Genomic DNA, 13156 nt, shown 5'->3' with positions numbered 1-13156 from the left:
ATGCTGAACATCTTGAAATCTCTATGAGAACACCTTTCTACTTTACTTGGAGGAGCTGGTATAGCTTAATTCTGCTATCACTGGAACTTTCTCATTAAAGAAAAAGTCACACAGTCAATCATTATGAATAGGAATGTATTTTTTTTTCCTGATAAGCAATTTCACTTTTTAAAATTCTCCTGAAAAACACTTTCTGGACTTCAGAAGTTCTGTGGTTTGGTTTAGTCCTATTCTCCAAAGGAAATTATTTTTCTAGTTATTGTTTTAGATTATAGCAGTTAAAAAAGTAGCATGCATGTTCAACCAGAAGAATGAGCTGAAAAGCTAGTGTTAAAGCTGATAAAGCTGATACAAATACCAAATAGAACCAGAAGCCCTGCAGAAAATACAGTACAGAACACTTGAGATTTACTATTTCCCAGCTACATATTCACATTCCAAGATTCTTAAATAAGTTTGTCCATTCTAAACAGTTCTTATTTATCTCACCTCTTGTGCATCAAACCGCAGGATCTCCTTCATGTATGTTGGCAAGAGCGTGAGAAGAGTATAGAAAGTCCAGTTATAAGAAAAGTGCGCCACAACAATGGCCCAGAGTGGCACGGACTCCAATATCTCTCTCCAGGGAACAGATTTCTGTGTTGAAAGCTAGCACACGGGAGGCAGGGAGAAGAAAAAAGACAGAACCATCAGCAGATAAAAATGAGTATTTTACTATAGTCTTCTGACTCTGTCCAAACGAACAGCAATTATTCATTCAGAAGGGCATAAAATGAGTCTATGTTAATAGACAAAGTCACTATATCAGCAATGAAGGAATTGCTGTGGTCGGTTTTCACTGAAGGTATTTTAAGGTATGCTACTGCTCTGTTTACTACTGCAAAGTAAGCCAGTTCCTAGTATTTTTTATAACTGATTTTAAAAGTATGCCTTCTCAAGATTTGTTACCTCCTATTTGTACTATCAACAATTAAAGTCACTCTTGATGTGTTTATTGAGCTGAATCTTTGCTATTCAATCTCATGTAATTAGCTTTGATCTCTCAACCAACTTCACAGGTTGGAAATACGTATCTGCAATCATAGAAATAAAACCTTACGCATGCTTTATGAATTGTCTCATGAGAAAACAGTTTGGAAACACTCTGCTTATAGCAATCCCCCCTTCTTCTTACTTTAGACAATAAACACACATGAAAAAATGTATAAAATATCTATCTACATTTTTTTTAAACAAAGTTTAAAGATGTAATAGAGGTCTGGGTTTTTTTTAGTTTAAGGGTTTTTAAGTTTCAGTTTAATCTTTAGATTAAGGATGTTTTTCTAGCATTATGCTAGAAAGTAACTGAGCATTATGCTGACTCCAATATTTATGTTCTCAGTTAATTAACTACAACAAAATGCTATACCTGATCTTTTAGAGAAGAAAGTATATATTCTCTTTCGGTATGTGAAATGCTCCTGTGAGTTTCTGGTGTATCACTAACCAACCACATCCAGAAGAACCACCATAATACCCCAAGTGCACCTATTATTGGGAAAAGATGGGTGAAGGAGAAATAAAAACAAAAGCAATTATACTGACTAACTCATGGATGATTTAGTGAGAGAAATAATGTTCATTAAAATTATGAAGATTTTTTCCAAATGATCTAATATAAAAACATAGCTCCTAGAAGCAGCTTAAGTACATACATTTAGAGGTAATAAACAACAAAGCAGGCTAAGCAGGAAGCTGGCTTTATTTGTGGCTTTATTTTTTTGTTTGTTGTTTTTAGAAATGTCTCACACAGCAAAAAAAGTTGCAGACACGCACTTTGTATTTTTATCAGTCACTTAGAACAGCCACAGAGGATGTTTCTCTCAGAGGAGGAAATAAAAACCTCTCATTAGATCTAATTATAAAAAATAGAGAACATACACATTAAATAGTGCTACATAAAGCTTAACTGACATACCAGTCTTCCTTTTCTTTTTTTAAACTAAACCCTAGAACTGTTAGTAAAAGTTATTCTTTTCAATAATCAGTCCAAATCAACTGTACTTTTACATAGTATTACAATTCACTTTTTCCTCTAATTCTGCTTTAAGCCTGTTTGTTTACCCAAAAATTAGAGGTGGCTTTGTTGAAGAAAAGGTAATCCTTTTATTCTCATTTTTCCCTTCCCATCCAAAATATGAAACAGCTCAGACATGTACATAGACCTATTGAAAGCTGCACTTAGATCTATGACACGCTACTAGAAAATATTTTCTGCTTGAACCTCTTATGGAACAGCCCTATAACAGCAATGACTTTTTAGATGTTCTTTCAGTTGTACTAGAAATTTGTTCCTAGGATTAAAGTTATTAACTCAATTTCACACTTCAAATGAGAAATTACAGTCTGTTATTTCCCAGTGGTGGGAGAGCTGAGAACTGTTGATTTGCACCAGCTTTTGTTCAACCAAAGGACAGCTTTGCTCATTGGAAGCTTAGTTTATATAGCCACTTTCAGGAATCTTCCTAGCCTTAATTAACTGTAACTTCCCAGGAGAAAAATTAGCACCCTTACATGTCAAATTTGTCTTTAAATCTCATTTAAAGTTTCATGTAAGAGGTACTAATACAACATACACTTTTCAGAAGTCATGGTATGGATTATATTCTTAAGTAAATGCTTACCAAATATGTAAAACACGTAAATCCAATTCATATAGTAGCAAATTAAACCAGACAGTGGCAGAGATACAACGGTTCCCAGCTGTGCACCTACCAGAAGAAAGTAAAAAAACCCCAGAAGTTTTTTTTAAAAAAATCTATATATCTCTTAAACTAAGTGGCATTGTCACAGCTATTTTAGTGTAAGAAATCATGCAGAAAATACACTTCACCACCAGTAGAGGGCTGCCATTTCATCTTAAAGAAACAGAGGCACCAAAAGCTGCTTTGGAAACGCCACAAAAAAGGACTCAAAGTCATAAACCACATTACACACAATTACAAAATTACAAGCAAAAAATAAGAGTGGACAAAATGTACAGACGTTCTCGGTATTTTACTAATCCTCAATAAAGTGTGGCCCTAAATATGAAATGCAATGAGAAACTCTCAAAACAATACAACTTAGCAAACTGGCATTGCTAGAAAACGAGATGGAGTTGATCACAGTACAATTAAGCACTTTTTGATAAAAATATTTCCTGACTTACTATCTTCACTTTTCATTGCTCATAACCTCTACTAGCTCCAGAGGAGCAGAAGAGCTAGGCACAAGAGCCAGAGGACACCCAAGCAATCACCCACTTCTAAATGCGCGGTCACTTAATGGGCCATCACTTAATGTGGAGCAGGATCAAGCCAGGAGGAGGGGAAAGATCAACAGATTTCAGTTCAGATGCAAGTCACAAGCCAGAAGGAGCTATTCCTGAGTTTATAATTCAGGATACTGGAACAGGATAGCTGTTCAAGTTTCCTTCCCCTAACCTAAACTAGGAACAGAAACCATACTATTTAAGTACTTAGGAACTCTCAACCGGTGTTAACTAACGAGCAGATTTTGTCTCTTAATGTTAGTTATATGATCACTTTTCCAAACCTCATCTCAACTTGGAAAACAGTAGTTTATCTTGACATGTCAGTTCTCTAGGGTTTAGATGTCATCTTCATGAGAACAGTCATTTTTCTTTTAGGCAGAAAGCTTCAATCACAAACAAGACCACATATTTAATATTAAATACAAGTCAAAATAACAAATATGTGCCACTTTGGCTACGCGTTCTCAAAAAAAGTGACTAAATAAGCCATGAATCACGAGTGCCAACTAAGAAAATTGGAGGGGAAAAGGAAATATTTCACTAAATTTACACAAGATGGCTTTGGCTTACCCATCCACATCTGTGAACAATTGCTAGTTGGGGGCCCCTGCCTCTTCTAGCTTGTACACTAGCATATGGCTTCACCAGATACAAAGACACAATGCACAGTACTGCTAAAGCAGGTAGGTGCCAATTCCAGCCCTCCTCTCTGCTTAACTTGTGCTGGCTTTCATATGCAAACTTCTAAGTGGATTGAACTCACTAATGCAGCAGAAAAGAGATAAAAAGAAAAAAAAAAAAAAAGAGGGAAGAAAGAAATCTTCCTGCTGCATTAGGTGGGTTGAAGCGGCTTGTGGAAGGGTGTGATGAGTGCTGCAATAGCCAGAAGCAAGCATGTGACTTGCGGCTAGGGGGGAAGGGTGCAAGGAGAAGGCAGGAAGAAAGGATTACAGCCTCCTTCCTTTTGGCACAAGTGAGCCATTAGACTGGCTTAGCTGCTTGTGAACCACAGCCTTAGTTTACATAGTATAGCCTGTTTTCTTGCTTAAACCCAGTTCTAAGAACCACCATTAATTCTGCAGTAACAGAATTAACACTAAGAACGAGTAAAACAAGCAATTACTTCATTAAACGAAGGCAAAATTGTCCCCTTTAAAGACATAATATTAATTTTGACTAGTGAATTTAGAAACCTACATTTTTAACCTGTCCCACAAATAAAAGCACTTCTTGCAGCAGTATCTGAGACCTTGGACACTTCTTCCTTGATTCTTCCAAAGGCAGTTTTTTTGCTTAAACTCTTCAAGATTCTGCTCAATCTTTTTCTTCCTTTATGAAAGGTCAAGAAAACTGGGCCTGTTCAGCCTGCAGAGACGATGACTGAGAGGGGAGCTTATCGATATAAACAAATATCTTAAGGAAGGGTGTCAAGAGGATGGGGCCAGACTCTTCTCAGTGGTGCCCAGTGATAGGATGAGAGGCAACAGGCACAAACTGAAACACGGGAAGGTCTGCCTGAACATGAAGAAAAACTTCTTACTGTGAAAGAGAGAGAGCACTGAAAAAGGTTACCCTGGGAGGTAGTAAGGTCTCCTTCCTTGGAGATATTCAAAAGCCATCTGGACAGAATTCTGGGCAATGTACTCTAGGTGACCTTGCTTGAGCAGGAGGGTTGGACTAGATGATCTCCAGAGGTCTCTTCCAACCTCAACCATTCTGTGAGTTCCACTACTAAATTCTCTTTACCTTTCATTAAGCAGCTTCATAGCTGCTTTCAAGCAGCTTTTTACATTACTTTAAACCTCAGAGGAATGAAGGATTACAAAAAAATTTAAGTATGCTGCATTTTGGTGCATGGATACAGAAATAAGAAAATTCTCTCTCCTTCTTCTAGGAGAAGTTCTAGAAATCATCATTTTACTGAAAGTTTAGAGAACAGCAAACAATATTGCAAATAGCAGTAAATAATGTTACTAAGAGGACACAGTTTAGGAAAACCTTAGAACAGTTTTAACAGTACAAGATACAAAATGATGGCAAAAAAACCTTCCCATTTTTCTTGTTTAACAATTATTTTTGTAATTACTTTCTTTCTTTAAAGAATATTATATTAGAAATTATTTTTCAATATATAGCAAAGCTTAGACCTACTACATTAAGTGAAAATAAAAACACTGCAATTCTCTTCAAATTTTCATAAATTAAGTATTTTAAAAACACATCTGCATAAACAGAATCAATGGAAAAATTCTAATTCTTTAGATAAAATTAAGCTTTATAAACATCACAATATTATATGTATTGAGAATAACTTCTTTCTCAGCTAAGGACTGGAAAGAAAGGAAGGCAGTTACTACCTTTTTTAATACAAGAAAACATCTGAAGTTATCTATTAAATTTCAATAGCTTCCTGCTCAGGAAATCCTTCACAGTTGACTACATTAAGCTTGCTTTTTTAATATATACAAAGCTAGCAAAATTAGTACTTTTTTGAGCATTTATAATACCACTTTTATCAAAACACTAAAAGTCACAGCACAAAAAAAATTAACATTTAGCAGTAGTAACAGTTAGCAATTTCCTAGCTTAATAAAAAAATAAAAGGAATCAGAATACTTTCAGAGAACCATGTAATTGTTAGGTAAATGTATATCCTGTATCTCTCTGTTAGCAAAATGTACCAAATATAGTCTGAAGTTCATACTTAGTTGTAGAACAGTAACTTTTATCAGGATTATCAAAAACATTTAAAAAAATGAAGATTACAAATGCAAAAACAAGAGTTAATTTTATGTTATGCTTTCCAGTTTAAATCCTGATTAAAACTGGCAGTATAAGTCCCTTTAAGTCAATCCTCCCTGTAGTAAAAATGTATAATCCTGTTATCAGTGTGGGAATTTCTAACCTGCATAAGAAATACTAAGGAGCTTGCTGCGTTCCAGTGGAGGAGCCCAGGAAGACCACATTGAATGCATAGCAGGAAAGGTAACACCCTGGAAAACAAAAATTTGTTCTGTTGAAGTGTGACAGTTCTAGAACTCTTTTCAAGTTCCCACATTTCAAAGCACATTTCATTAAAAGCAGTAGTGCAATTTATTAATTTCTTTAGCAAGAAACTAATTGATGAAGTGTTCACACTGTGAGACTAATTAATCAAAATTAATTTCTCTCCTGCTTTTGATATTGCTTTGAACTCCTAATCTTTGATGAATGACAAAAAGGATAATTGTAGTTGCATTTTATAGGTGTTCTTGCAAATAAAACTATTTTCTTATTCAGAAAGCTCAGACTAGGTAAATAGGGTAAACTCTTTTAATAATTAAAAAAGTAAAATTAAGCTACTCGGAAATTAAACAATTCACACACTTCAAAAAACATAATGACCCCCACAAAGCCCAATCACTCTAATTTATTAATAAATTATTCAGATACATTTTCAAGTAATGAAGAGAAAAAGGATTACCTCTCCCAGTCCTTCCAACGCTCTGACGGCTATGAGATAGCCGACTCCCAGATTTGCTGCTAAGGGAGTAAGTAAGGTGAATACAGAAGTACCAAAGATGCCAAACCCCAGCAACAGCTTCCCTCCAATTTTGCTTGCAAGATATCCACCTGGAATCTGAGTAATGATATAGCCATAGAAAAAAGAACCAAGGATCCATCCCTGAGTATCAGCATCCCAAGAATATTTTTTTCCCTAAAAAGAGAAAACAAAACCCAAGATGCAGTAAGCTCAAAATTGCAGTTTCTCTGGTCATATTAAGAAAGACTTTGATCCATCATTTAGTCCTTTACAGTTAAATTACAGATCTTTCACAGGATCCTCCCTAGTGTCTTCCTTTACAGGCATCTATACTGCAGTAAAAGTTATGTTGAGAACTGAATGAAATAATTTACAGTTTGTACAGAGGTATGTAGCCTAAGTACAAAAATCATAAAAGAGTATTAAGTAAATGCTTGGGCAGTTATTCCTTGCCAAGTTCCAAGCAACTTGGATGTAGGTACTCACCACCAGGATGTGCCTACATGAATGTGAATCCCACATCTGTATCAGTGTGGGCATTCTATGTAACATTAAAGAAAAGATGCAGAATGGCTCTCTAGAAAATGGCTTTCCCTATAGGAAACTTACTGGAGAGAAAAATCAAGCAGAGAAATGGAGATGCTTGAATTAGATAAAAAGAGCAGCCAAGAATAAGATTCACAAGGATAGGTCAAAGAAGAGGACAAGCATGATGAGGGAAGATGAGTTTAGTGGACAAAGTAATAACCACAAAGATGACAGAGACATGAAGTCTGAAGCTATACGGGAAATGAGCAAAAGGACACTGACAGTTCCAAAGAAATTCATTTTGAAGGATGGGATCACTTCCAAATGTATTATTTACGAGCATCTAAATGAGCAACAAACATTTCACACAAGTGATGAGAATTTTCTTCCCAGTTTACAATTATAGTTTAATCATGATAAATAATAAATTACCTCTAAACAAGCAAAGTAAAGGCAGGAAGAGGGGGAGAGGCCTCAGTAATAAAAATTCAGTTATAAGGCGAAAAGCATCTTTTCACATCCAACAGAGTCCTGCTCAGTTAGGGAATGGGATTTTAAGGATTACTGGAAGGGAAATCAAGAGACAAAGGATATAAGATGAGAACCGTGATATGGGAAAGAGACCAAAGAACTGAGAAGAAAGAAAAAAAACTACACGTTAGGTAACGTGTAATGTATTTCAGGCCATCAAGACTGTATGAAAAGCAGACAGGCAAATACAGTCACTGATGAGAACTCTGATGAAGATGTAACAGTCACAGTCAATTACAGGCATAGTGAGTCATATTAGAGTTACAAGGTCAGATTAGCCTATTTGTAAAGGATAGTAGACAGAGGATGTACGTAAAACAACCTGACCATGAGCAAAGCGCTTCTAAATCAGCTAATCATTTAAAGCTATAATTTTCAGAATATCTCTAAGAGAACCAGTGCATATTCTGAAAGGGCTACCTACTAAAGAGCAAGCAGTTCTCTTGCTACCTAAACATGAGTCAGAGTTGTATTAAAAACAACTTTAAAAATCACATTTCAGAAGAATATAAATGAGACCTTACCGATGTATTGCGAGGAACACTGATAGTAGAGGAATGTTCTGGACACACATTGGAAGTTGTATTCTTTGCTAAACTTATGTTAGGTTCTACCATATCCACCAAAGCAACACTGAGGTTCACTCGTAAGGCATAGAGAAGGAAGAATCCAAAAAACGCCAGCAGTGCCAAATTGTAGCGAGCTGAGCAGCATGCAGGCACTGAAATGAGAGAATAAGAAGTCAGATTCTGTTAAAAAAAAGTAACAAAGTTTTTACTAGTAATCTCAGATACTTACGGGTAAGGAAAAATAAGCAAAAGTTAATTGTTCTACTCTTAATGAAGGTATTGAATAGGGGTAATGGAGCTTAGGGGTGGTAACTACCTGCCCATTTTCCTACTGATGTCCAAAACACAAAAGTAATTCTGATTTAAACTAGCAGATGCTATATGCCTAAGTATAAGGGCTGCAGTGGAAATGTGATGTATGGTTTGCAGAAAAGGATTTAAATACATGGTTTCTAAAGTCCTCTTAAAAAATGCAATGATAATTATTCAAACTGGAACTTCATACTAAGAAAATGAGACTAGTGGGAAGCCCATCAGATACTTGAAAGTGGTTCAAAACAGCCAGATTCTTAAAGCAGATCTAAGGAACAGCTGGTGAGATTCCACACTGTTTTCTAGGACAATTTTCCCCCTAAACATCTGCTTATAAACCAGGCTGTGTTTTCTAACAGTTACCAAACAAAAACCCATCAAACTATCAGAAAGGAGAACGACAAATCCTGCTGTGACACACTGTAAACATTTATCAGTTTCCCAGTTGCCCACTCTGCCCCTCTTCCGCCATTACCATACAATAATAAAGCTGCCAAAGAAAAACAGGTCTTAAATTTAGCACGAAGTCCGTGTTTCAGCATTTAGCCAACTGTGTGTGTTACAGGACAGACTCTGGTATCTGGGTTTAAACAGCTGACACTGTTACAGATTCCCATCTCCCACTGCAGTCACACACAGCAAGCAGCATTTGATGGAGGTCGTTCATCAGTGTCAGATCATTCTTGTTTGTCGTTCCAATCAGTCAAATTGTACTCCGGACAGCACATCATCAGTGGCTACAGGGAGACTTTTCCCCAAGTTTTTATGAACTGGGAAGGTACTGGTCACCTTTTCAGGGAAGAAGGAGGAAAGGTGATGTTTGGTTTACAAAACAAAGGAAAGAAAGGGAAAGAGATCTAAATGGTACATAGAACTAATATTACTCCCTCTGTTCTCCAGGACACTTCAGAGATCAAATATAGCTTTTTGCATATGATGAGGACTGACTTACATAGTTTGTAACATTAACCACAAACTCCTAACAATGTGATCCTTCTCTAGTCATTCCAAGGAGTAACAACACTGGCCTGACTACCAAAGTTGAAGAGTCATCTTTGTTGCAGAGCTGCTCTTTGGCTACTTACCTGCACAGAACCTGTACCTCCATGCCAAGAGGGTCTTTGCCTGTCCACGTAATGACTTTCATGGGAGCAGCTATATACTGAAGTTAGTCATCTCTAACACTGAGGCTTTACAACTAACCCCACAGTCTGTTTGGAAAGTAGTATAAGTTTAAAAGCAAGTAGCCAATCCTCTCTGTATTTTGGTAAACCCTTGAGCCCAAAGATTCAAAACTGTACCACAGTATAAGAACAGATGAAATAATTATGTGCCTTGCACAAGAGAGCTAAATGCTAACAGTAGAAGATCTGACCGGGTAACTGATGAGAAACTTTCCTATTGCATAAATATACAAACAAAACAAGCCTTATGGATTCAAGAGAGATTGTTATGGACTTATGAGAAGTAAACGTTATTTGGTACAGCAAGAATCAGGTTTGAATATATACTCATCTTAAAAAATAAAGATATTTTCCTGCTAAAGCACACCCACAAAAGCATGATTGCTAAATCCTAACAAGGTACAATCAACTACAGGAGAGAAGAGTAGCATAGGATCCAAGCACAACTAAATAGTCAACCCTCATGATGGTATACGTTCGGAGTAATACCCCCCAAAAAATAAAGATAACAGAGGAACTTCAAATGTACTTCCTCAAAGACAACTTATAATAGTTAGTGATCTTAATGATGCATCATACTAACACTGCAGGTACAGTAGGGTTTGCCAATTTGTGAAAAGCATCTCATGTGGGAAACTAGATTAAAAAAAAGCAGAAAGAGACACAAGGAAGATAAATCTTTACTTCCCTTAAAAAAATGAAAAAAACTGAAAACTCTGGCAGGACTGAGGATCAACACCTGAAAATACATCATCAGTATACAACAACTCAATCTTTCTCTGGATATGTAGACTTTAAATGATGGCTAGAACAAGTAGTTCTATGAACAGCAGGACTGACTGAAGCCTAATCAGCTGCTGCTGTATGTCTCTTGCCTGGATTTTTTGATCTGCAGTAAGAGGCAATCAGCTTTTCCAATGAACAAGGTGTCTAAAGAATCTCTCCCTCCCATGAATTTTCTAGAAACAGAAATGAGCTTACACTATTTCTTCTTTCTCAGTGGAGGCAGCAGCACCACCTTTCTGCAAGACTGTATTTTTCAGAAAGGCTGCAGAACTCAGCAAAGGGATAGAGAAGGGATAGAGAAGATCCTTAACAACTTAAAACCAATAACCATGCCTTCCAGATCTGTGTTAATTAAGTCTTGTCTACATAATGTGGAAAAGGCACATCTGATTTTTAAATGAAATCAAGGACAGCAGCCAAGATTTTATTGGTTACTTAAGAACAACTGACACCTAGAACAGGAAGTTCTTCTGCACAAAAACAAGTCAAACTGCTTCACTGCCCTTTATTTTTGTTTAAAAAGCAATTTGTTCCAAACAGAAATGTGTAGTCAGTTAACTTATAACAATGAATATAACTGCAGGTAAGGCTACTTAATCTTTCCACTGCTCTAGTTTTATTTGCTGGAGTTAGACAGTCAATAATAACAGAAGGCTGAATATCATGCTATCTTCATTTCCTTGGAAATGCAAATGAACTGGAATGTCCATTATTTCTTCCTCTGGAAACTCTTGTTCACATATACATCTTGTCTGAAGAGCAAGCTTCACTAAAACGTTTATATAAGAACTTATCACAAATGCCAGATTTTTTTCAACTGTAAACAGATTGGCATAAAAATCAGACTAACATGTAGATCTGCATGTCTGAAATAAATGGCTGTTAAATTATTGCTTTCCCGTCTTTTCGCTAAGTGCATTTGCACTACTAGAGAATATTAGATCAGGTTAGCAAAACCGAAGAAGATTCCAGAAGATTCTGGATGCATTTCAGTTACCTGCCTTTTAAGCAGATGAGGTTGCAGAACACACTGAGAAAGCGACAGTCATTTTTGCTCTAAAGGCAGCTAACCACAATACTCAAACCCTTACCTCCATCAGCAGTCTTGGGTCCTGCATCTATAGTTAATGATGATTTTGGGAGCATGTTTTACAACACTGTGGCTATAACTGAACAAGATCTGTACTTTCAGTTAAAAAAAAAAAAGAGTTAGGTCTGTACTGAAAGTCACAATGCAGTTAAAGGAAGTTACTCTTCTGTTGTATTTTTCCTTGTGGGTGAGGTGAACTGCTTCAACTAGAACATGATGCATTGTGCAAACTTAAGAAATTATTGCTTTAATAACTGTCTTGAACTCCAATTCCTCTCTAGGAACAACAGCCACTCTGGCAGCAGCTATACATTTCCTAAGTATGCAGAATATTTTTGCATAGCGTATCGTGTGATTTACTTTGTTTTTATAGTTTGTCTACACTGAAAAACCACACAGTGCGGACAACACTTTAAATATGCAAGATCTGCTGTTAAGCCCTGTTGTTAAGACCTCATAGCAGTTTTTTCATATAATTATCTGCATACTTTATTTTTTTCTTCTTCTCTGTAGGTCCACAAGAAGCAAATAGCCTTACTCACGTTCTCTCTTAAAACGAAACTCTACTATAACCTTGCTGGAACCACAGGAGTTGCTAACAGCTACGCCGACGTTTCAGTTAAGGCTACCCACATCTCTTCGTTAAAAAAGAAAAAAACGGGGATATATCCACACGCAAATTAAGCGGTATGAGCGCACTTCTGCTCAGTGCTGAAGACCAAACCATGATCCTTGTGAAGGCATGCGGACACGGCTGGCTCGGCACTCGCGAGGAAGCGCGCCCAGCCGTGGCAGACCGAAGGTCAAGCCCGCCGCCCTCGGTACACAGCCCTATCTACGCGGAGAGCCCCCGAGCGCCTTGCGACGCGACCGCAGCGCTCGTCGCGCTCACGCGGGATTTGGCGACCGCAGCCCGCGCAGCGACCAAGGCGCTTCCTCCCGTGGGGCGCTGCGCTGCGCTGCGGCGGCAGGCGCCAGGCCAGGCCCCCGGGCCGCGGCGGGGCCGCGCGGAGCCCCGCGGGGCGGCCGAGAGCGAGCCGGGGCCCGCGGGCCGCGCCAGCTCCATGGCAACGCGGCGACGCCGCCGCACGCCGGGCAACGCGGCGCCGCCCCGGCCCGCCCCCCACGGCGCCGCCGCGCTCCCCGGCCCCCCGCCGGCAGCTCCCCGCCCCGCGCCCCTCACCCGTGCCCAGCTGGGACTCCCTCAGCAGCGGGGTGCGGTCCGCGCCTTCCTCGGGCTCCATCTCGCTGCCCGCCGGGCCCCGCAGGACGCCCAGCGCCAGGCTGCCCGCCGCCACCGCTGAGAGGACGGGAGCGCTGCTCGCGGCGCCGCGGCGC

At 38.5% G+C, this 13156-nt stretch overlaps 1 protein-coding gene across 3 annotated transcripts in view; it reads right to left on the bottom strand.

Moving 5' to 3' along the window:
• The window catches only part of SLC17A5 (solute carrier family 17 member 5), a 29059-nt gene extending 15903 nt beyond the window's left edge, over positions 1-13156 (bottom strand). For 2 of the 3 annotated variants that reach the window (XR_009957768.1, XM_062571065.1), the window contains exons 1-7: positions 13002-13156; positions 8402-8598; positions 6759-6992; positions 6201-6288; positions 2664-2750; positions 1409-1527; positions 490-648 (exon numbers count right to left, since the gene is read on the bottom strand). Coding sequence is in view for 2 of the 3 variants with exons in the window: in XM_062571065.1 (XP_062427049.1) it covers positions 490-648; positions 1409-1527; positions 2664-2750; positions 6201-6288; positions 6759-6992; positions 8402-8598; positions 13002-13062 (945 nt within the window). In the remaining variant the exon portion in view is untranslated. The remainder of the gene's footprint in view (positions 1-489; positions 649-1408; positions 1528-2663; positions 2751-6200; positions 6289-6758; positions 6993-8401; positions 8599-13001) is intronic. The other variant, XM_062571066.1, reaches the window with a different exon arrangement.

Source organism: Rhea pennata, chromosome 3 (assembly GCF_028389875.1).
Source record: "Rhea pennata isolate bPtePen1 chromosome 3, bPtePen1.pri, whole genome shotgun sequence".
Lineage (NCBI taxonomy): Eukaryota > Metazoa > Chordata > Aves > Rheiformes > Rheidae > Rhea > Rhea pennata.
Note: the sequence above shows the minus strand (reverse complement) of the source record. Positions and strands in the feature narration are given on the sequence as shown.